The 22,473-nt window shown below is 43.3% G+C and overlaps 2 protein-coding genes across 3 annotated transcripts; both read left to right on the plus strand.

Annotated features, from left to right (window-relative positions):
* Window positions 1-31: 31 nt before the first annotated feature.
* On the plus strand, window positions 32-5,096 carry cnga4 (cyclic nucleotide gated channel subunit alpha 4). The gene is made up of 7 exons (XM_035603665.2): window positions 32-1,352; window positions 1,698-1,799; window positions 1,879-1,985; window positions 2,154-2,737; window positions 2,916-3,161; window positions 3,605-3,770; window positions 4,182-5,096. Exons 1-7 carry the CDS (start codon window positions 1,201-1,203, stop codon window positions 4,997-4,999), a joined length of 2,175 nt encoding a protein of 724 aa, XP_035459558.2. The 5' UTR covers window positions 32-1,200; the 3' UTR covers window positions 5,000-5,096.
* Window positions 5,097-6,039: 943 nt separating this feature from the next.
* Window positions 6,040-22,235, plus strand: trappc10 (trafficking protein particle complex subunit 10). Of its 2 annotated transcripts, none has more exons than XM_035604176.2 (23): window positions 6,040-6,205; window positions 9,199-9,280; window positions 10,367-10,502; window positions 12,117-12,316; window positions 12,448-12,643; window positions 12,779-12,890; window positions 12,980-13,227; window positions 13,391-13,537; window positions 13,894-14,008; window positions 14,589-14,665; window positions 14,863-14,954; window positions 15,478-15,618; window positions 16,122-16,231; window positions 16,371-16,903; window positions 17,044-17,185; window positions 17,758-17,916; window positions 18,030-18,259; window positions 18,360-18,460; window positions 18,582-18,708; window positions 18,915-19,079; window positions 19,167-19,347; window positions 20,160-20,354; window positions 21,074-22,235. In XM_035604176.2, exons 1-23 carry the CDS (start codon window positions 6,145-6,147, stop codon window positions 21,319-21,321), a joined length of 3,798 nt encoding a protein of 1,265 aa, XP_035460069.2. In that variant the 5' UTR covers window positions 6,040-6,144; the 3' UTR covers window positions 21,322-22,235. The 2 variants fall into 2 exon arrangements, with proteins under 2 accessions (XP_035460069.2, XP_035460070.2); XM_035604177.2 differs by having other exon boundaries at window positions 18,585-18,708.
* Window positions 22,236-22,473: the final 238 nt, after the last annotated feature.

Consider the following 22,473-nt stretch of genomic DNA (forward strand, 5'->3'; position numbering starts at 1 on the left):
ACTCATGCTGCGTTCAAGTTTACCTTGGAACTCCGAACTCGGAACTCGGGTTTATCGTTCCAGTATGACGTTCGAGCTCGGAAGTATGACCTCGGAGGCGGAAATTGCAAATGGAACGCACCTGCGCATCGGAATTCCGACTCGGAAGGTCGGAAAAAACCCCACTACCCCTACTTCCGGGGTCGGAGTTTCCGAGTTCCGAGGTAAACTGGAACGCAGCATCCCCTCCTCGCTGTCCGCCGCTGCCCCTCACAGGGTGTCGTGCGACGAAGGGCGTCAACAAGTGCCCCACAAGTGTGACCCACTTCCAAATCAACACTGTCAAGTAGACACTGTGTACTACACTGTTGTGATAAGGTTTTATTTTGGTCGTCAGGAGGCAAGAAACTGATGACACCATCAGTTTGCTGCCATGGAGATGGGTGTGTTGATTTCATCCCAAAGGACTGTGTGTTCATCATGTCTTGATTAGAGGCACTGCAGGGTTTATGCTCTTCCATTAAGTTTGGGTACGAAGGACTCTTGGTGCCACGACAGAAAAAGAAAAACGGATCAGTATCACTTTATAGCATATATGATAATAATATATTTTCACGGTATAGCAATATTGTTTCATGAAATGTTTGTATGTTGTGATAACAGGAAAATATCTTGTTATCACAATAAACATTTCATCTTTAAAACGTGATACTGATCTGTTTTTCTTTTTCTGGCATGGCAGCAATATACTGTACTTCTGTATTGAAGACGAATGTTAAATAAATTTAAAAAGTAGGGGTCAAAATCAAGGCAGCAGAGTAGATAGCCAGACTTTTACTCCCCACAAACTCTTATACACGTAGTTCACTCTGTATAGGTTTATTGATAGTGGCACATACATATCTATTGTTGGGCTCTATAGTTCAATCATCATTGCAGCCTCATGTGCAGAGGGAGACCTCTTTGGTTTTATCTGGAATGGACGAATTCCCAGAGGACTGCATGACATCTGTTGTGCTTTCCTTGCATAGAGACCGGCATCACCAGGCAGTGTACAGCTAGACCTGGCTTGTTGTTAGGTGAACCACACTGTGCTGCCGGATGCATCTGTTTGAATTATTGTCCAAGAAAGTGTGACGCTCGTGTAGATGGGAACAAGATCAAGAGCAAAGGTCATCTACATTTCAAAAAATGTGTTAGTCTACTGCTAAACTTTGGAGAATGGATAAAACGGGTGGTGTTGGTGTTGGAGGAAACCACTGGCAGAGACTCCTCCAGAGGCATCGGGGGCAGAAAGTGAATGAGGAAGGAAAAGATGGAGCCAAGGACCAAGGGAAACGAAACACCTTTGTGGATTTGAAATTGAAAGTGAAGTGAGTAATTAATGGTTTGGCTAGATATTGTTGTAAATTTTTTTTTACATTTTTGATTACTATGAACAGTCCCAGAATAAATGTCTGTAGCTCAGCTAATTAAATCTAAGATTCCTTTATGAGTATGATAATAATCACAGTATAATCTTGATGTAGGGATATGGCTCTGTTGGGTATAAAAACATTCACGAGCATTTCGTCAATAGTTTTTGCAAAAATCCTATAGATCTCAAATACTGTATGCAACTTTTGCTAACATTATTGGTGTAGACATGAGAACTGTGCCATTCTATGCAGTAAATGCCAATTGTCCCTCTTCCTTCTGCATCATCATTTTCTTTTCAGTTGGAAAGAGTGGGTGGTTGACCCAGCAGAACATTTTTATTATGTCTGGCTACAGGTCATGATCTTCCCCATTGTCTACAACTGGGTGATCATCATTCTGAGGTACAAGCATGGGATATGGCACATCATATATCTAAGCGGTGATTTTCTATGGAATTCATATGAACTTCTGTTTCCTCAGGACATGCTTCACTGGAATTGCCATGAGCTACCTGCCTGTGTGGCTTACGCTGGACTATCTGTCAGACCTCATGTATATTGTTGACATGATCATCACTGTTCACACAGGTAAATCTTTGAAATTGAATATTACTTCACATATAATTTGTCATATTTATAAAATGTGGAATACTATATAAGGGAATACCATACAAAAGAAAGCATTAATAATGAAGAAGTCTGTCAGTGTATGAAATCTACTGAGGGCCTTGTTAAGCCTTGCTCTTCCCTCTTTAGGTTACTTGGATCAGGGCATCCTGATAAAAGAGCTAACTCAACTGAAGAAGCGGTACCTGCACTCCAAACGTTTCTTAAGGGACTTGGCTTCCCTGCTGCCGACTGACTTTCTCTACTTTGCCGTTGGCATCCAAACTCCGATGGTGAGGATCAACCGCCTTCTGCGCATGCCCCGACTCAACGAGGCCTTGGATCGCATGGAGACAAGAACCTCCTACCCTAACACCTTTCGCATCACCAAGCTCATGATCTACATCTTTGTGTTGATCCACTGGAATGCCTGTCTCTACTTTGCACTGTCCAACTACATCGGCTTTGGTAGTGATCTCTGGGTCTACCCAAACATCACCAGACCAGAGTTTGCCTCCATGCGTCGTCAGTACTTTTACTGCTTCTGGTTCTCTGCCCAGATTTTCACCACAGTAGGAGACACCCCTCTGCCGAAGAGGGAAGAGGAGCAATTGTTTATGATTGCAGACCTGCTCATTGCCGTGCTGGTATTTGCATCTATTGTTGGCAATGTCGGTAATGTAATCTCAAGCTTAAGAGATCGTGATAATGTCTTCTTCCCCAACCATGAACTGGTACGTTGGAAATCTCTTTGTTTCTCAAATTAGTCTGCTTTCTGACATTCTGAAATGTGCTTATATGGCACAAAATAAACAGAAATAAATGAATGCTAGATGTCTTAATGTTTGATTACATTATTATTACATAATTAATTGCATTACTGAAAAAAAGGTTGTTCTTTTCCTCTTTCAGGTAAAGGCATACCTGCGTAGCCATCACATTAGCAAGGAGCTTCGCCAGCGCATAGACAACTGGTACCAGCATCTGCACATCAACAAGAAGATCATGCGAGAGAATGAAATCCTGCAGCAGCTGCCTGTACACCTGAGGACAGAGATTGCTGTCAGCGTTCATCTTCCCACACTTTCCAAAGTCACCATCTTCCAGAGCTGCGAGAAAAGTTTGCTGGAGGAGCTGGTGCTTAAGCTCACGCCTCAGGTCAGGGAAAGGTTAAGGGATGACTTTGATAAATTCCAGCTTCATTAATACTGTGCAGCCATGAGTTTGAAGGTTAATCCCACAAAACAGGTTCATTTACTATAAGATAGAAGTGACCATCACTTTTTCCTCACGGTTGTGATGTATACAGTAGAATAAATTATGTTGGTATGTGACACAGTTATCCCCTGCACAATTTGAGCACTTTGAGATTGCTTTTAGCTATGAAAAGTGCTCTATAAATGAAATTTATTATTATTATTATTATTATTATTATTAATGACCTGTATTCTGGCTGACCATTGTCCTTTAGGTTTCTCCCATGCATGTTCTTGTTCTTCATCTGAAATAAGCCCTGTGGCTTTGCCTCTTGTACATCACAAATGCTTCCAGAAAGGAACTGTTTAAGAATGGGAACATTTTCTCATGCCTCCCTCACTCAGGTATTCAGTCCAGGAGAGTACGTCTGCAGGAAAGGAGATGTGGGCCATGAAATGTACATCATCAAAGAAGGGAAACTTGCAGTTGTAGCAAATGATGGAGTCACAGAGTATGCTGTGCTCAGTGGAGGGAATTTCTTTGGGGAAATTAGTATTCTCAACATCAAAGGTAAGTTACGTGTCAAGTACAGTATTTTGCACGTCGTCATACGACAATTATTATTTCATGTAGGAGGGGAATAGATGTTCTAGTTGTCTCAACGTGTGGGGAAAAAAGCAGAATACCAGACTATTACAGATACTTATAGCAGACAAACATGACTTGGTACCATGAGAAGAGACCTCTTTCTTTGGTTATTTTGGTATTTGGTATTAAAAGTAACTTTAGTGCAGTGTGGTTATTCAGTTGTAGATAGTTGGCTCTCAATTCTCTGCTAAATCTCCATGACAGTTGGAGTCCCACAGGGTTCAATTCTTGGGCCTCCGCAATTGCAACTCTTTGGGCTTGATATGCTTCAGAACAAGCTTGTTTGCTTATTTGTACTATCATTTGTGATTAAAGTTTAAAATTTTCTTTTAGGTAACAAGTCAGGCAATCGTCGCACTGCCAACATCCGAAGCATTGGCTACTCTGACCTGTTCAGCTTGTCCAAAGAAGATCTTACAGACGTGTTGTCTGAGTTCCCTGCAGCCAAACATCACCTGGAGGAGAAGGGCAGACAGATCCTCACCAAGATGGGCATGTTAGAGGAGAGTGGGGAGGGAGAGGAGGAGGAGGAGGCAGAAAAGGTCGAAACCAAGATAAACAGGTTGGAGAGTACCTTGGAGGTGCTGCAAACAAAACTAGCTCGACTGATGATGGAGTTAGAGTCGAGTAACAGCAAGATGCAGGCCAGAGTGGAGCAGCTGGAGAGGGAAGTGGCAGCACTGGAGACTCAGCCAGAAGATGGTGAGGAAGGAGAAAGAGCACAGGGAAGAGGTGACGGGGTGGGAGAGGACATTGAATGGGAGCGAGAGGAGGCAGAAGGAGAGGAAGAGGATGCTGCAGATGCTAAAGTGAAAAAACTGGGACAGGGAGAAGATAGCAATGATGTGACCAAGGAGGGAGATGGAGAGAGCACTAAAAGCACAAAGGAAGATGTGGAGAGAATGGTGGAGGGAGATATATATGGGCCGAAGGAACCAGATGACCAACCAAAGAAAAAAGACAATGACGGAGACAAAATCCCAGATATAGGAGATGACAGACCTGGGAAAGGAGATGGAGCTGAAATAGATCCTGAAGACAAGACAGAGGAGAAGAGTGGAGAAAGCGAATCTGAGGCCGGGAGAGAAAAGGCTGAAGAAGAACAAAGAGGAATGGGGCAGAAAGATGAAGAGCAAAAAAAAAAGAATTGAAAAGCAAAATAACTGTTAAGGAGAATGAAGTTTAAAAATATCTAAATGTGTATTTTCTATTTCGTTTATAATAATAAAACAATGAAAAACCTCAGCATCTCAGACACATTTTCTGTAATATAACTTTACACCCCTAGGTGGGAGCATTGTACCCCGATGAAAGGGAAATGTGAAACATCCAAACATACTGTAAGTGTTGAAACAGTGCAGAGAGAGAGGCGGTTATGTATTTAATTTTTACAAGGTGTAGATATTTTTTATTGATTTGTTAACAGTTTGATTCTCACAAAATACGAAGGTTACCCATATTCCCTGTAGGGTAATTTTTCTAATACCACTGCTTTACAATCAACATTAAAACGGTTTCTCCCAAAATATGAAATAAACATAGTTCTATGGGAAAAGTTAAGATGTTGTGATGTTTTTTGTGGAAGTGAAAAAAAGTAAATACAACCTCTGCAGTAATCTGCCTCTGAATGTTGATTTATTTAATGAACTCAAAAAAGTCAGTATTTATATCCCGTCCTTTAACAACTGTCAAGTATGGTGGTTGAAATATACAAGTTACTCTATCATTCAAAAAAATATTGAATTATTAGATAAAAAGTGCTCTATAAAAGAAATGTATTATTATTATTATATACTATTTACACTCACATGATCATTTATTCTGCATTGAGCACTTTTACTTATGATACAATAAGTACATACATTTTTAGATGCTACATACAGTATATTGCTTTATTTGGATAATAATATAATAATTTAATAATATTTTTTATCTATATAGCACCTTTCAGAAGTAGCTTCACAAAGAAAGAATAGCATTTTGAATGCAGCCCTTTTACTTTTAATTGTGTATTTTTAACAGTGTGGTATTTGTACTTGTAATTGAGAACTTCAACAGTGTGACATTAGTACTTTTTACTCAAGGAAATTTAATATTTCCACCTCACCTGCCCTTCGGGGGGCGGAAAAAGCGCAGGTTGGCCCTTTAATGACGCACACTTGTACGTACTTCCCGGAAGTGCAGTGGGGGACACACACAGGCCCCATCGATTCAACACAATTGCACACACAAGCACTTACTAATAATAAAGCCGTGTTTGTACGACGTTTTCCATGGAGTCCCACCGCTGACACACATGGAGAGTCAAGAGGAGAAGCCGATCATCTATACTATGGAAAACAAGCCGATAGTGACGTGTGAGTGTTCATGGAAGAAGGAGACGTTCAAGTCTTCTTCGTCTTCTTCGTCTGTTCTTGACAGCTAGCCGTGCTAGCCGTGCTAGCCTCAGTCATTAGCTTGTCTCAGGCTAAGCTAACAGGTGTACTTTGCATGAACTAGCTCGATGTAGCCCCGCGTTGTGATCGGTGACTTACTCCCGCTTTTCAGCGATGTAACATTAATCGTCACACTTTATTGTTATTATTATTATTATTATTATTGCCATTACCACACAGCTGGCTGTGCTAAGCGGAGACGTGGGAAGCGGCGCCGCTCTTAGCTAGCCGGCGGCTACGTTGATTAGCAGGGCCGAGCTAACGATGTAACGTCACGGCTAGTTGCTGCAGTTTCACCTTGTCCCCCCCCCCCCCCATTGGACAAGCCACCGTCTCCCGCAGCGGAGACACTAGTCGCCACTTGATGCTCGGGCGGCGGGGTCGGTTTTCCATTCATAAAATCCCCCCATGGAGTCTCCTGGAAGCTTCTCGGAGGAGGGGGGTTATTTTTAGAGAGTCGACTCTGTTACCGGGTGACAGCTTCCCTTCACGCCCGCAGGCTCGCTCCATTTTTAGGACAGACTGGTCCTGAGGAGGGGGGGGGGAGATAGGCTGTGGTGCCAAAAAGTGATTTCATCTGGATCAAACTCTCATAACGGACACAAGACACAACTTTATGTCTCTAGTAATATCAAAGATAAATGTCTTGATGAAACTTGAATGTTAATAGCCTCATCAGGAAATATGATCCTGTTGTATTTAAGGTTTGTATGTCTACTATGACAACACTGATTGATTGATTGATTGAAATGTTTATTTCGAATATGTAAATAATTAACATTATACATGGTAATGGGTTATGTATAAAATAAAGAAATTATAGGTTTTTTTAAGCCTTATGAAATTGTCCTTATGACTTCATTATTTCACCCGCTCTGTCACAACCCATGCAGTTTTTCACCTGTTGAAATACCTTTCAATGGGCCATGATACAACCCAGAAAACACAGTGCATCACCTGCCAAAAAGGACGGAAATCAGTTTCTAGCGGACGATGACTTTTTGGCACCACAGGTGCTCCAGTGCAGGAGGGGACACCTCGGCACTGACAAGGAGGAATGTTTAAAAGGATATCGGGGGGGTTTCGACAGTGTTGATGGATTTTTACGGTCACAGGTTTGTCCCAGAGTGGGATCCAGTGAACACCGGTGTTTCCTGAGGATGTTATCAGGCTTCCTAACTTGTGCGTGTTTACGCCTGAGAGCATCGCTGTTACATGTATGACCTGGATTCGAAAACAAGCAACTTAGAGATGACGGTGAGGAAGCTCTGCAGGTTTTGTCACAAACATTAGCGGTTGTTAGGACACATCCATATACATTGAGGAGTCTGTAATCAGACGAAAACCTTGGTAACATCCTCTGGTTCCAGCTTTTCAAATGTCAGGGTTTTGCTGTTTTTTGCAGCAGAGACACAAACTAAGGCTGAGGTAGAAAAGGGGACTTGGAATTCAGAATATATAATGAAACCGAGGTGACATTTTACATCCCACAGTGTTTATAACTAGGTTCACTGTGTAAAGCCACCGGATGCATATAGTTGACTCTGTATAATGGTGTTGCAGACGTAAAGCAGTTTTTTTATGCCATCATATAACCTCTTTACATTCATTGGTTTAAATAACCTTCAGGCTGCATGTGCCACTCAGATGAACAGTTGTTTTAATCCTTAAAAAATACTTAGGATATAACATGCTAAAATGTTGATTTCTAGATAAATTTGTTTTGAAGAATGCTCTTTTACTAAATGTGTATACTTAAAAAAAAAAGACCTCCATATTTTGTTACTGTGTGTTGATTGTTGAGGCAAATTACTCCTATCTTGTCACTTATTATGGCATCACGTGATGCAATATGTGTTTGTCCAGGTGTTATAAACTGCGGGGAGGCGCATGTGGCTCAGCTTCAGCACGCTAGCCTCAAACAGAAATGACTGTGTGAAGTTAAAGGGCTGACTTTCATCTTGCAAGATGTTTACATCCATACTGGTTAAACAGTGCAAGAACAGTATTTCTGTTTTGCCCTTGGGCGGTACTTATATAAAGGGGGCTTTTCTACGTGGTTCATGCATGTATGTGGTGTTGACCCACACCAGTTTAGCTTACTGTGAATTAGAGTTTGAACAATTCTGAAACGAGGGTGGATATGGGACAGAAGACTGACAGACTCTTGTTTCTCAAAGCACATGCAGGGACACGAGAGTCAATTGCAATAGAGAGCTTAAATCCGAGGGTTGTTGAGCAGGTATTTACCAGTCTGTCACTATATACAGAAATGAGTAATCACTTATGTAGTCAAGAAGAAAAATACTATAATCGTGTTTTTCTGTGTTTCAGTGGTAATGTTTCTGCCAATCAGGACGCAGTGCTTTCAGTGTTGTCTAGTTCATTGGTTTGGAGACTTTATTCTGCTGTTAATGAGAAAAAAAGTGAATCAGAAAGAGGTCAAATGATGACATTACATCAAAGCTGCCTACAACACATACAGAAAGGATTTTTGGATAGAGGCGAGAGTGTGGTCAAAGAAGATTACTCATTCAAGGCGGCACATTATCTACATCTACCAGGCTGTTAAACACGGGAGAGCAGATAAATAAGCAGAAAGCACTGCGGAACATTGACCCATACAAGGTCTGCGCTATAGAAAAGAGGCTCAATGTCAACATCCTTTACTACATTGCAAAAATGAAAATCACATCTCTGCCTCACCTAGTGTGCCGGTGGATGTGTTGATCTGTGTTCTTATGTCGGTGACAAACAATGACACACTTCTTTTGTACTCCCCAGTCTTATGTACTTCTGCCTACCACAGTTTGTTCTTGAGATGCTGGTAAAATTCTAAAGTTCTTACTTGAACTGAGCTCCTCCACTTGATTTCTCAATTTCTGACCTTCGTTGTCCTCCACCTTCCATCACAGGTGCTGGAGACCAGGGCTTGTTCACGTCGCTCTACACGTCGTTGGCCCAACAACTTCCCAGGGAGCCGATGGAATGGAGGAGGTGAGTTCTGCTCTGCTGAACGCATCATTGTTGACACTGTCAGAGTTTTTTTTTAATGAATGATGTAGTTGATGGACTTCTCTTGAACTTTAATCCACTCTCCCTCGCATCTTTGGTGGTAGGTTTTCGGTACAGGTGGTCCAATGTTAAACATCATTACACAATGATTTTTTTCATTCTGACATAGCCACAATAATGACCACAAGCCAATCATTTGGGCAGCAGTGAGTGCAGGGTGCATATAAATATAAAACTGTTAGAGTTTGGAGTTTTATTTATGTGATCGTGGGCGAGAAATCGTCTTACTGTACCAGGCCAGATGTGCCTCAACTCGTTTACTATCCTCTTCACTTTCTGATAGAGACATTAAATAGTGGGATGTAAGGATGCTTTATATGATGGCTGAATGAAAATGAAGGGTGAGATATGGCCTCACCTTGAATTTTTATGAGCTGAAATGGGAAGTTAAGTCTTGTTGGGCTTTTTTATATTAACGTCTGCATTCAAGGTTATAACTTCAGAGTGCCAAGACATTTGAATGAGTCGATGAAGGAAACCAGTCCGATATCAGTAGCACATATGGGGTTTGATGTGTTCAGAAGGCGATTGTTGACCATGACCAGGCTGAATTGTGGTGGTTTTTAAAAGAGTGTGATTAATGACGGTGAATGAACACAGCCCCAGGTTATTTTTTGTACAAAATGTTATTGCCACAGTTGTTGCATCAACAGCAGAATAACAGAGTTACTACTGATCAGTTTCTCCCAAGCAAGGGACGTACTTCTAAAATGAAAATTAGAAATACTGCCGAAGTTTGTGTCTTGTAATGGATTGAACACTTTTAAACTAAGCTCCAGAGAACGCAGCTGACCCAGTGACAGTTTCAGACTTCAGTGTTCATGTTTATTCTAGAGTTTGACTGCATTTGTGTGGTCGAATGTGGAGTTTAAAAATCACTGTAAGATTCATACATGGGTATTCCATAGATATTATATAGTAAGATTTTTCCTCACTCGGCTATAAAAATCATAGTAATCGTATTTATATTAGCCGATCCCATGAAACTCTTCTCTCTGTTCTGTTCAGGACGTACGGCCGCGCACCCAAAATGATTCACCTTGAAGCTAATTTTGTCCAATTCAAAGAGGAGCTCCTCCCTAAGGATGGTAACAAGGCTCTCCTCACCTTCCCCTTCCTCCACATCTACTGGACTGACTGCTGTGTGAGTACATCTATAACACACAGGCACACACACACACACGCACACACACACACACACACACACACAAGCAATGTTCGATCGTTCAAACACTCAGCACTTTCACTGACAGCACGGTGAAATGTGCATTATTGGTCTATGTTAAGAAACAAAGGAGGACGGTTTGAAACTGCAACTCAAATGAAAACACATGGGCATGTTTTCCGTACTATCATTTTTAACCATGCTAACTAAGGCTCTGCCGGATATTCCTTTCCTGCAGCTTTTACACTTTGGGTGAAATGTCTCTTTTGCTATTACCACTCTTACTTCACTGGTTTTTAAAGTTGTCAGACATTATAAATGTAGAGACCAATCAATGAGTGATCACAGAGAGTAATTGAGTCAACTCAAAGCCGCCTCTACCAATCGAAAAATTGGAAAGTTGAAGAAATGTTCTGTCCAGGAAGTTGGAGAAACAGAATCTTCATTGAGATTTGTTTAGTCCTTTTTTTTTGCAGGGGTGTCTAAGGACTCCTTCATCTACCCTCTAAGAATAGAAAAGGTGTTATATTTTTCTTAAAAAAATAGGTCACAGATAGCTTCGTATGCAAGATATGAAAACTCATAATGTGACACATGAGCTTTGAGATATGATAATGTTGGATTAACTCTGTGTTTGTAACAGCTGACTCTGAAAATAGCTTTTTAAAAATACAGAGCATGTTTAGAAGCTCAGTTTTGTGGGGTGAAAATAATACAATTGCAAATGGGCCTGCGTTATTGTGCACATGGACTTTCTTCAGTCACTTTCACAAAGTCACCAGGTATAAACTGAACTCAACGTTTCCTGTGCAAAACGTCGAGGGACGGCAGAGGGGAGAAAACCGAGAGGGGAAGCAGGAGCCTGCTGCTGCTGCTCCTGCTGCTGACTGAGCAGCTGGTTAGTTTAAGGAAGTGCTGTCATCGCCCTGTGACTCATGACAGTATTATGCCTCGAGTGAGGGAGCAGTGAGTGTGTTGTTGCAGGATGCACACGTCTGTACAGAATTACAAAGTAATATAATAGACCTGTATTAAATCCTTCAGATATACTGAGACTGTTCAGTTTTTGCTGAGCATTTACTATAGTGGAAATCACTCTCGTAAACGACAGGAGGGACGGTTCATGTACATGTTTGCAAAGTGGTGTTTGTTTTTTTTACAACCAAGTGACTAGTGAGACTTCATTGGATATCCAAAGGTCACGTGTATCTTAAACACCTTAATCTTTACAGAAACAGAAATTCCTTTTAAATTTGGACAGTTTTTGTGCACAAATACAGGCACACAGGGTTGGAAAAGAAATGCAAATATTGTAATTACAGGCAGGTTATTTTACTGCTGAGATAGTTCACATGTACAGTAGCTTCCTCACCAACCTGTTGAGCATGTTAACGTGAACCAAGGACAGAAGTGACAATTTAAGACCATTGATCCATTGACAATCAGCCAACTGTGGGAGGCACTGGCAGCCTTGTTGAGTACAATCTGACAGAATTGTTTTGTTTTGATGCCTGTTGCCCATTTTCATTTCTTTTAATTTAAATGTCTGTAGAAGGCCTGAATGATAAATGGGACTATGATTTATTTTTGTAGGATACAGAGGTGTACAAGGGCACGATAAAGGAGGACATGCTGCGCTGGCAGAACAGCTTGCGGACTCACGCCTCGGCAGACTGGGTCATCATTGTCGTGGAGAGCAATGACACCAAGAAGAAGAACAAGACTAACATCCTGCCTCGGTCGTCCATCGTGGACAAGATCCGTAGTGATTTTTGCAACAAACAGAACGACAGGTGAGGAACTCCTTCCCCAGGGAGGAGTTGAGTTAGTTGAAATTGGCAGAAGACGACGATATATATTTGCTGAATATATTTGTCAGAAAACCGCGGGTGAATAAACAAAAGATTTCTGTCGTTTGACGCAGGTGTGTGGTGCTGTCGGACCCTCTGAAGGACTCGTCACGGTCGCAGGAATCCTGGAACTCCTTATTGCTCAAGCTGCGAACGCTCCTCCTCATGTCCTTCACCAAGAACCTGGGCCGCTTCGAAGACGACATGCGCACGCTGCGAGAGAAACGCACCCAGCCCGGCTGGAGCTTCTGTGAATACTTCATGGTCCAGGTATGGAGGGAAAACAATGGGCACATAGGAGTAACAGAGTTTGTTATGACTGAATGTGACTGATAGGGTATAAATACTAAATACTTCACTAAAACTATAGATTATGACCGTCAATGTGTATGTGTGGTTGTGCAGGAAGAGCTGGCCTTTGTTTTTGAGATGCTGCAGCAGTTCGAAGATGCCTTGGTCCAGTACGATGAACTAGATGCTCTCTTTACCCAATATGTCCTGAACTTTGGAGCTGGAGGTATGTCACCAGTACCCAGTACTTTAGCTGATTTCAATATGGCAGTCCTATCAAGTAAAATAAATCTTACGTGCTGTTTCTGTCCACAGATACGGCCAACTGGCTCGGCTCGTTCTGCGCCCCGGTGCGCTGCTGGAGCGGCCTGCTGCTGCGGCGGCCCATCGACATGGAGAAGAGGGACGGGATCCAGCGGGGGGAGGCCAGCCTGCTGGATCTGAGGAGCTACCTGTTCTCCCGCCAGTGCACCTTACTCATCTTCCTCCAGCGGCCGTGGGAGGTCACCCAGAGGGCCCTGGAGCTGCTGCACAACTGTGTCCAGGAGCTGCGCCTGCTGGAGGTAAACCGACTCTTCCACCTACAGGATCTCGGATGCTTAGATGTTGTTAGAAAAGAAGTCAGGGGTCACCCAGAATAATCAGGAATCCTCATTATTCATACTTAAACACGCCTACGTTGAAAACCCTGAATCGACTGAACTGAACGTGTCCCTCATCGTTCAGGTGTCGGTGCTGGAGGGGGCGCTGGACTGCTGGGTGTTCCTCAGCTGCTTGGAGGTTTTGCACCGGATCGAGGGCTGTTGTGATCAGGCCCAGTTAGCTGCAAACTGCTCCCATACTGTGGGGCTGTGGGCTTACGCAACTGACAAGGTAACAAAAATATTAATAATTTAATGATGTAGCTTTGGTCCTTGATCTTTTATGTTACTTCCAGGATGTGTTATGTTACTGTCAGTGCAACTCAGGTTAATTTGAAGCATGTTTCATTATCTGTCCATCAAACTTTTAATAAGGTATGATTTGAACATCATTATCTGATGTGCTTTGTTGCAATACAATCATACATCTCTCTTCAGTGTGTTGATTTAGGTAAAAGTAAAATTCCCCTTTTTATTCATCCAGTTAAATAGAAAGAAATCAATATTTTTGTTTTAACAATAGTTTTATCCAGTTAAAAGTGTATTCCAATAAAAAAAATGTTTCGTTCTCTTTCCCGCCTCCTGCAGCTGAAGTCTCTGGGGGAACTCTGTGGCCTGGTGTCAGAGAAGGGACCCATGTCCGAGGACCTGAACAGGACAGTGGACCTGCTGGCTGGACTCGGGGATGAGCGGCCTGAGACTGGTCAGTTTTTCACATTCCACACACTCTTGAATGAAACTTTCAGTTTAGGGCGCTGACGCTTACTGTCTGTGGTCGTCTGTTGCTTGTAGTTGTTGAAATATATCGTGAACCATGAGCTCTACTTGCCTGTGATTCACCCCCATCAGCAGCAGAACAGTCGATTCAGGATTCTGCAACCAAGTAGATGAGCATTAGCTGAAAATGCCACTTCTAACTTTTTATCTTGACATCTATCTAAAGATTTGTACTCCAATCCTAGACACTTTTTTATGTCTTTTTGCAATGTTTTCTTGATGATTCACTCTTATCTGTATTTTATCTAATGTCAGCACAGAATGTATATGTCGGCTGTCAGCTGTAGTTTCTGCAGGATATTCACCCGCAGCTTTTAACAGCAGACACAAAACAACCCAGCTGCCTCTCTGTTTGGGTGTTCAGTGCAGTGTGTCAGGGGTTGAATTGCCTCCTCACTGAGAGATGTCTGAGCTGGTTTGGGCCAAGCGTGATGCAGAAGCCTGACTCTCATTTGAAAGACAATTATTAAACTGTGCGTTCCTTCTTTCTGCTTTTTCCTCCACAGCCAGCAGTTTGCAGAGCCCTTACAAAAAGCTGAAAGAGGCTCTGTCCTCTGTGGAAGCTTTTGAAAGACACTATCTCGTAAGTCAAATCCTCGTAATTCAGTAGCTGGCAAAGCGTGACGTTAACACACAGTCACTGAATTTCTGTATTATTTTAGTCTGTGTTTTTTCTGGCGTAATCCCCCGGGAAGCAGTTTATGTGATTGTGTTTCTCCTCTCTGGTTCCCCCTCACCCTCTGCCTCCACCACCACCTTGTTGGCCACGTCTTGCATCAGGAACTTTCCCATGCCGCTATGGAGATGTACAGGGCCATCGGCCGGCTACGCTCTGCCAGACTGGTGGGAAAGAGCCTGGCTGAGTTTTACATGTAAGACAGGTTAAAGCTTCTCGTTCAATTAGGGGATCCAGTGAGACGTTGTCTTGAAAACACTCCACACCCACAGGATGTTTTACGTTAGTTCTTGCTGAATAAGCCTTTTCTCCTGAGCTTAGTCAATCACCACTCGTTAACACCCACACAGTCAGAAACAGAGGTGTAATTAGGCAGTTCACGTGAAACCATAAAAGTCCAGTAGAAAGTAACATTTCTTTAAACTCAACATGCAGGTGACTGTGTTTAGATGTAATGTAGATTGAAGTGGCTTTGATATTGAACAGATCCAAAACCCTTTTCTTATGGCAAAGACATGGAATTTAAATGTGTTAAAATGTAAATGCTTCATACACATGATTTCATTTATTATCTCTAGCTGTAATCACTGTATGTTTATAGCTTTTAAATAGCTTTAAAAAATATGTTATATACACATCTTTTACTTTTCTGTGGAGATTGTAAATTATGAATTGCGTGAATTTGTGTGTGTGTGTGTGTGTGTGTGTGTGTTTATCAGGAGGAAGGGCGACCCTGAGCGAGCGGAGACCTTCTTGCAGGAAGCTCTGAAGTCATACGTGTCGGAGGGGTGGAACCTCCCCGTCACTCACACCAGGAAACAGATCGCCGAGTGTCAGAAGCTACTGGGCAGAACTGAAGAGTATCCTTCAACGCAGCGTTGTCACGTGTCTCCTGGTGCTATTATAGGGCCGAATATGTCAACTTCACAGAGACTCAGAGGAAAAACATCACGTACTTTTTTTTGATACTGAAAGATTTAGATAAAAATCTGTAATATGATTCCACACCCTGAAACTTTTTTCTTGCTTAAGTATGAAAGAAATCTAAAATCCTTGACCTGATTTCTGACAAAATTCTAATAATTTAATTTGATTGAAGTTGGGTATCATAAACTTTTTTACCCGGCTAAAAAAAAATTCAGTTATCAAAATCAGAGCAATTGAGCTTTGAGTTAGTCCTGCCCTATCGCAACATATTTTTTTAATCAGGGTTACCTTGCTGACCGTTTGTGATACCTTGTCATGCCACCATCTTCGGAAAGATAACACAAGTCCCTGTGTTCACCACAAAGGCGTTGATTAATATACTTGGTTCTTGCGCCGATGCGCCAGGGTGTTTGTTTTCCTTTACAACCCACCGCAGCTACCTGCAGACCAGTGCCTTGTTGGCGGGTGACGTGAATCTGACCACGGAGGAGAGGAAGCACTTTTGTCAGGAGATTCTGACCTTTGCCGCCAAGTCTGGAGATCAAGGTAAGTGATCGATATTTACCTGTATGAGGAGTCTCTGATTTCCTGTCTTTAGGGAGTGGTGATGAATTCTGTTACTTTTAAAAATTACTGATGAATTAACAACCTATTCGTAATTAATTGTCGTTTTCTCCCCACGCAGCCCACAAAGTGACCCTCAGCATGGGCGTTTTTGCTCAACTCACGCGGCTGCAGTTCCATCCGGCGACGGCCTCTGTGCACTCCGGAGCCGTGCTGCAGGTGGAGCTCACCCTGAGGTGTTTGATGCCAGTGTCGGTGCACATACAACAAGTAGCCGCCAGCATTCACTTTGACGTGGATCACGGCGGGACGCGTGGACGGTCTAAGGCAGCTCAGAGACAGACAATCCCAGGGACAGTGGAGTTCAACCAGGTAAACTCGTCGGCGGGTCCCCCCTCCTCCTCGGGCGCGGGCCCTCCTTTAGAACTGGACGAAATTCACGACAGGAGTCCCACGGACAATTCTCTCAGCTCCACGGGAGTGGTGTGTAAAAACATTCACTTGCTCATGCGTCGTCACGACAACAAGTCACCGCCGGACACGCCCAACTGCGTCAGTCCTCCCGCTGTCGCCATGAAGGAAGGAGCGCAGATGCTGAAAGTGCAGGAAGTAACGTTAGAGCCCGGGAACAACAGCATTATGTTCACAGCACCGGTAAGAGACTCTCTGTTGCTGCCTAAAATACTTTTTTTTTTTTCATGTGACCTTTTGAAATTGCCAGTTGATTGGTATTTGATATTCAGAGGGAGATTCCAAATGTATCTGTTTCATGTAACTTCCTGATTTCTTTGCAGAGCGGGCAACCAGGCACTTACACACTGCGTCAGCTGTGTGCCACAGTGGGTCAGGTGCAGTTCGTGCTGCCTCACATCTACCCATCAGTCCAGTATGAGGTGTATTCTCAGGAGCCCCAGCTCACCGTGGAGCCTCGCTCAGGTCTGATCCAAGTTTGTTCGCTCTGTGTGCTCTTAAAAATAATAGTTTTTACAAGTCACTCGCAGTGCTTAAAATATGAGCCGTATTCTAAGATTTCCGTAACATTAATTGCCAGCCCCCTAGAAAATTTTCTGGAAAATGTCAGAGTGAGCCCATGTGAGAATACAGCTGGGAAATCTCGGAAAAAATTCCTGCTGTTGTGAACGTGTCTGACCCCGACAATCTCCTGTTGTGTGCCTCAAATGTGAACTGCAAACTCTGGAAAATGTCTGGACCCAATTTTCTGTAAATGTTCTTGTTTGGCCCACTACACAGTATTAATGCGACAGTGTGTACAGTATATGAAGTTCCACAATTTAGCACAGTTAGATTTAGATCTAAAAATAAGTTAATAACCTCATACCTCTGTTTTAATGACAAGCTGTGATCAATTGTTTAACTATGCTGAAGTTTCTTCTGACGCTCGTGTCCAACATGTTTCCACTGCTGTGATTATTTACTCCCACGTTACCCGTGGTCAGAGCGTGTGTGTGTGTGTGTTGTCCTCACTGTCGTTGTTTGTCTGTTTTCAGAGCCGCTGTTAGCCGGTCTGCCTCAGATGGTGAAGTTCACTCTTTTAACGGGTCACTACGCCGTGAAGAAAGGAGATGCTCTGCAGCTCAGCAACACGGACACCATGCCCATCCTGCCCTCCACCGGCTGCTCGGCCCGCATCACCAACCCTGCCGCTGGTCGGTTCAGCTTTAAAAAAAAATAAAAATCATTCAATCATTAATAACAATGGTTCTATAACTGACACATATGCACATCACTTATCGTTATCCGTCCTCTTCCTGTGTTTCAGAGTTGGTGGGTGAAAGCGTCCTCTCCATTCAGTCGTCCGAGAAGGTGACCAGCATCAGCCTGCCCGCGACGCCCCCCTACCACACTCTGGAGTTCCACCTGGAGGTTCTGTGCATCATCCCGTCCGGGAACGACCGGCCGCCCAACGAGAGGCTGACCAACGGCGAGGTCCGCCATCGACCGCGCAGCTACAGTCATCCTGACACGCCCATGACGGCCATCGACCAGAGGGTGAGGCCAACACACGAATACTAAACGGCTCACTGTTTTAGCTGTTTCATACCATGCGTTTTAAGATTTGATTGTAAAGTTTTGCCGTGTCTGTCAACAGATGTCTATCGACTGCCCCTGGTCCATTTACTCCACGCTGCTCGCCCTCACCTTCTACATCCCCTTCAAGACCAAGCACTCGCTGCTCTCCGCTGGTAACAGGTGAGCCTCCATTGTCGAACAAAAGTCTCTCTTCCATATGAAATCCTAACACAACACTTGTGTGCTCCTGCTCCTACTACACGTGTCTGATCCGTGTCATTTTTTTTTCGTTCCCACGCAGCAGGAAGTACATCCAGGTGTGTGTGCAGAATGTGTCCGACGTGAACTTCACGCTGGCAGAAGTGAAGCTGACGGAGAAGCAGCACGCGGCGCTGGAGCTGCAGTCCCTTAACGCTAAAGAACAACAAGTGAGCGGGAAGAAAAAAATACAACTATAACAACTCATCAAAGGCCATTGATGAGAGAATAGATCAGTATATAGCTTTTAGAATGTGAGAAATGGTTAGATCCCTGTTTGTCAGCATTTTCAAATGTGACCTGATTGTCAATATACATCTCACTTGTGTTGATCTTCTGATGTTGATACCCAGTGTTTTTCTTTGTGTGCGTTTAGCTCTTGTGCAGTAAGCACAGTGTGTTCTGCTTGTGGGAGGTGAGGTGGAAGGAAGACCTGCCTTCCTGTCTCCAGTGCGTTTTCTCCGCGAACTTCTCTCTTCTCAACCAGGACGTCTCTTCCTGCAAACCTTTCCACTACCAGTTTCAGCTGGAGAGAGTCACCGTAAGTCCACTGAACGCTCCGATAGTGTTGTCAGACCAGCGTCTCTCTCCCCCGCCGTAAAATAACCACAGTTTGATATATCGCCAGACGTTGTACAGCGTGCGAGCTGATATTCTGCCTCCTGCCGGGGAACAACACTGTCGCTCCGGCCTCCTCTGTGGACTGGAGGTGTGTATAACACGACTGACTGAACCTGCAGAAGGGGAGACGGCAGAGGAGAGCAAGACGGACACCGATGGCCTCAAAACCACCAAACTCATGTATGAAGGTAAGTCTGGAGGAGAAACTCTTCATAAAATCATTCATCAATTGATTAATCTTTGTATCCAGTAACATGTACAGTGAAATCAGTATCTCAAACACTAATCAAAACATTTTTTTGTTGAATTTGTGAAACACTAAATTATTAACATTTTTTATCACATGTAATTGAAATAATAACGATTGGCAAAAGAAGTACGACGAATGAACCAAAATATGTCAAGAACATGTCAGAAAAATTAGATTTTGGCCAAATTGGTTTATTGATTAACTGATCAATCAACATGAAATAATCAACAATTATTTAATAAATATTTACCTTTTAAATCAAGTTTAATCAAACATATGTCTTGTAATATATATATATATTTTTTCACTTTTCCACTACATTTGACATTTAATAGATTTAACCAATCAATTATTTCACAGACTTATTATAAAAAGTAAAAATAATCCACATTTTTGTTATTTCAACTTTTTGCTGTGAGCACAGTTGAGGTTCATTACCTCCCACAAGGAGATTATGTTTTCATCCGTGTCTGTGTTTGTTTGTTTGTGTTGGAAGGATTATGCAGAAAGTACTGAACCGGTTTGAGCTTTGAGCCCGGGAAGAATCCAATCAAATGTTTCCGTGACATTTTCGTCAACTTCTCCTGAAATAATGTCTGAATCTCGATGTAGAAAAAAATCAGACATATGAGGAATTGTTTTTCTCTCGGCACAGAGAGCGAGGGACACCGACTCTCCAACTTGTGAACAGACGAACCGTTGGTTCTTGGTGTCTTCATCTCATGTATGTGTGTGTGTCTGTGTCCACAGTGGCCGACAGCAGCAGTAACTGGGCGGTGTGCGGGAAGAGTTCTGGGATGGTGTCGATGCCCGTGACGCCCGACGCCACTCACAAGGTGCAGATCGAGGTGATGCCTCTGTTCGCGGGACACCTGCCCTTCCCCAAAATCAAAGTGCTGAAGTACCTGCCTCACACCGCGGCCGTTGCCATTCAGCCCGACCCTGGTAAGAACCACACGTCTTTGTGTTCATGTTTATCCCCTTAATGGAGACTTGAACTTCCTGGGAAGCGGCAGTATGTTTTGAACTTGTCGTTCAAGCAGCGGGTACGACATCAAGTCTCTGACAGCTGATAATCCAACAGCAGGAGGCATCACAAGTTGTGAGAGTGCTACTTATTAAGGAGGAGTCGTCCTGAGATATCAACAAGTTGGAAACAAACTGAATATGATGAACAAACTAAGTTTATATGAAGTGGAAGATCACAGTGTCTCTCACAAAGCTGCAACATGTTTTCACTTTTTTTTGTTGATTTGCGCACAAACCTTCTGCATCAAAAGACATATTGTTTTTTTCTGGGGTTTTAGATGAATTGTAACATTTTAATTCAAAGTAAAAAATTTCAATTTTAAAGTGATTGGGCCAAATATTCACTCAAACTTTATTTGTACAGAACCTTTCACAAAAATCAATTGCAATTCAAAGGGCTTTACAGGTGACTGACAAAACATAGGATGTTAAAAGTGAATTAAACTCTTTAAGACTCAGATTTAGAGACGAATGCACCAAAACAATTAATAATTAAAAAGACCTTGAACTTGTGTGTACCGCTCATCAATCAGTCCTCAACATGTAATTGGAAAACTGCTACTGACTTATGTTGCTCTTCTCTCTCATCCTGCGGATGTTAAGTGGTATGTTTTGGGTTTTGTCGCCGTCCCCAGACAGCTGCGTGGAGAACGACAGTCTGTCCCTGCTGGACAAGGCGCTGGACGACCAGGCGGACACGGCGAGCATCCGCAGCCGCGGCAGCGTCCACTCTGTGGGCAGCGGCGACCAGCAGCAGAAAGGTGTGGCCATGCCGCGTCTGGAGCCCTTCAGCCTCGGTCAGGTGTTCAACCATAGCCACGCGCGGCAGGTGCTGGTGCTGCCGTCCACCGACGACCACATCATGGAGGTCAACGCCACATGACCCCGGTGGCGCTGACCACCCCGCCCCCCCTGTCCTCCTCTTACTGGACTGAACCCAAGCCCCTGGATGGACTCCGCTGAGCTTTTTTTTGCTCTGGGGGCAGATCGATTCCGCGAGTCCGCGAGTCGAAGACCTCTGCAGGTTCCCCTCCCCCTCCCCAAGCATGAAACACTCACATCACTGGAGACATTACGGACTCGACACAGTGAGAAGAGCCAATGACATCTGCTGAGAAATTCAAATAAAGACGTTGTCTTTTTCTTTCTTTGCCATACTTTGTACATAGGTCATTGGATGGATTTATAGTTATAAAGAATATATAAATATATATATATATGGACTGATCGATCTGATCGGCGCCTGCTGAGCTCCTCGGAGCTGAAGAATAACACTTGTGATTGTCCCATGATGCACCAAAGCCCTCGATGTGTGTGTGTGTGTTTCGCCTCGATCAGCTGCTCAAGTGCTGTAACTTTTGACTGAATGTCTCCGGCTGTAAGTGCTGTTTCCTCTGCCGCTCATGGTGTTGTTGTTTTTTTTATATTTGAGACTTTGAGAAGTTGCTTCAATATCAGGAAACACTCCCTCCGATATGTTGAAGTAGAATATTAATTCTGAGATCAGCCTGATGATGCCACCACTCTCTTCCCTTCACGATTGAACACTATTCAAAATGTATCTTTACAAATATATATTCTTGAATTCAGTAAGATTTATAAAAAAATTACTTTGTTTCTATCTCTTAAAAGGCATCATCTCAGTTTTCCCCGAGTCCGATGACAACATCAGCACAGAGGTCTCAAATATAAAAGCGGTGAAGTCCTGACAGGCTCAAGCTGAATCTAACTCTCTCTCTCTCTCTCTCTCTCTCTCTCTCTCTCTCTCTCTCTCTCTCTCTCTCTCTCTCTCTCTCTCTCTCTCTCTCTCTCTCTCTCTCTCTCTCTCTCTCTCTCTCTCTCTCTCTCTCTCTCTCTCTCTCTCTCTCTCTCTCTCTCTCTCTCTCTCTCTCTCTCTCTCTCTCTCTCTCTCTCTCTCTCTCTCTCTCTCTCTCTCTCTCTCTCTCTCTCTCTCTCTCTCTCTCTCTCTCTCTCTCTCTCTCTCTCTCTCTCTCTCTCTCTCTCTCTCTCTCTCTCTCTCTCTCTCTCTCTCTCT

Source organism: Scophthalmus maximus, chromosome 14, assembly GCF_022379125.1.
Source record: "Scophthalmus maximus strain ysfricsl-2021 chromosome 14, ASM2237912v1, whole genome shotgun sequence".
Taxonomy (NCBI): domain Eukaryota; kingdom Metazoa; phylum Chordata; class Actinopteri; order Pleuronectiformes; family Scophthalmidae; genus Scophthalmus; species Scophthalmus maximus.

Coding starts and splice junctions, on each gene's coding strand:
- cnga4 (XM_035603665.2), top strand. CDS start 1,201: ATGGATAAAACGGGTGGTGTTGGTGTTGGAGGAAACCACTGGCAGAGA. Junction 1,986..2,153: donor GATCATCACTGTTCACACAG/GTAAATCTTTGA, acceptor TTCCCTCTTTAG/GTTACTTGGATCAGGGCATC. Junction 3,162..3,604: donor TGCTTAAGCTCACGCCTCAG/GTCAGGGAAAGG, acceptor TCCCTCACTCAG/GTATTCAGTCCAGGAGAGTA.
- trappc10 (XM_035604176.2), top strand. CDS start 6,145: ATGGAGAGTCAAGAGGAGAAGCCGATCATCTATACTATGGAAAACAAG. Junction 13,228..13,390: donor AGGAGCTGCGCCTGCTGGAG/GTAAACCGACTC, acceptor CTCATCGTTCAG/GTGTCGGTGCTGGAGGGGGC. Junction 16,904..17,043: donor GCATTATGTTCACAGCACCG/GTAAGAGACTCT, acceptor ATTTCTTTGCAG/AGCGGGCAACCAGGCACTTA.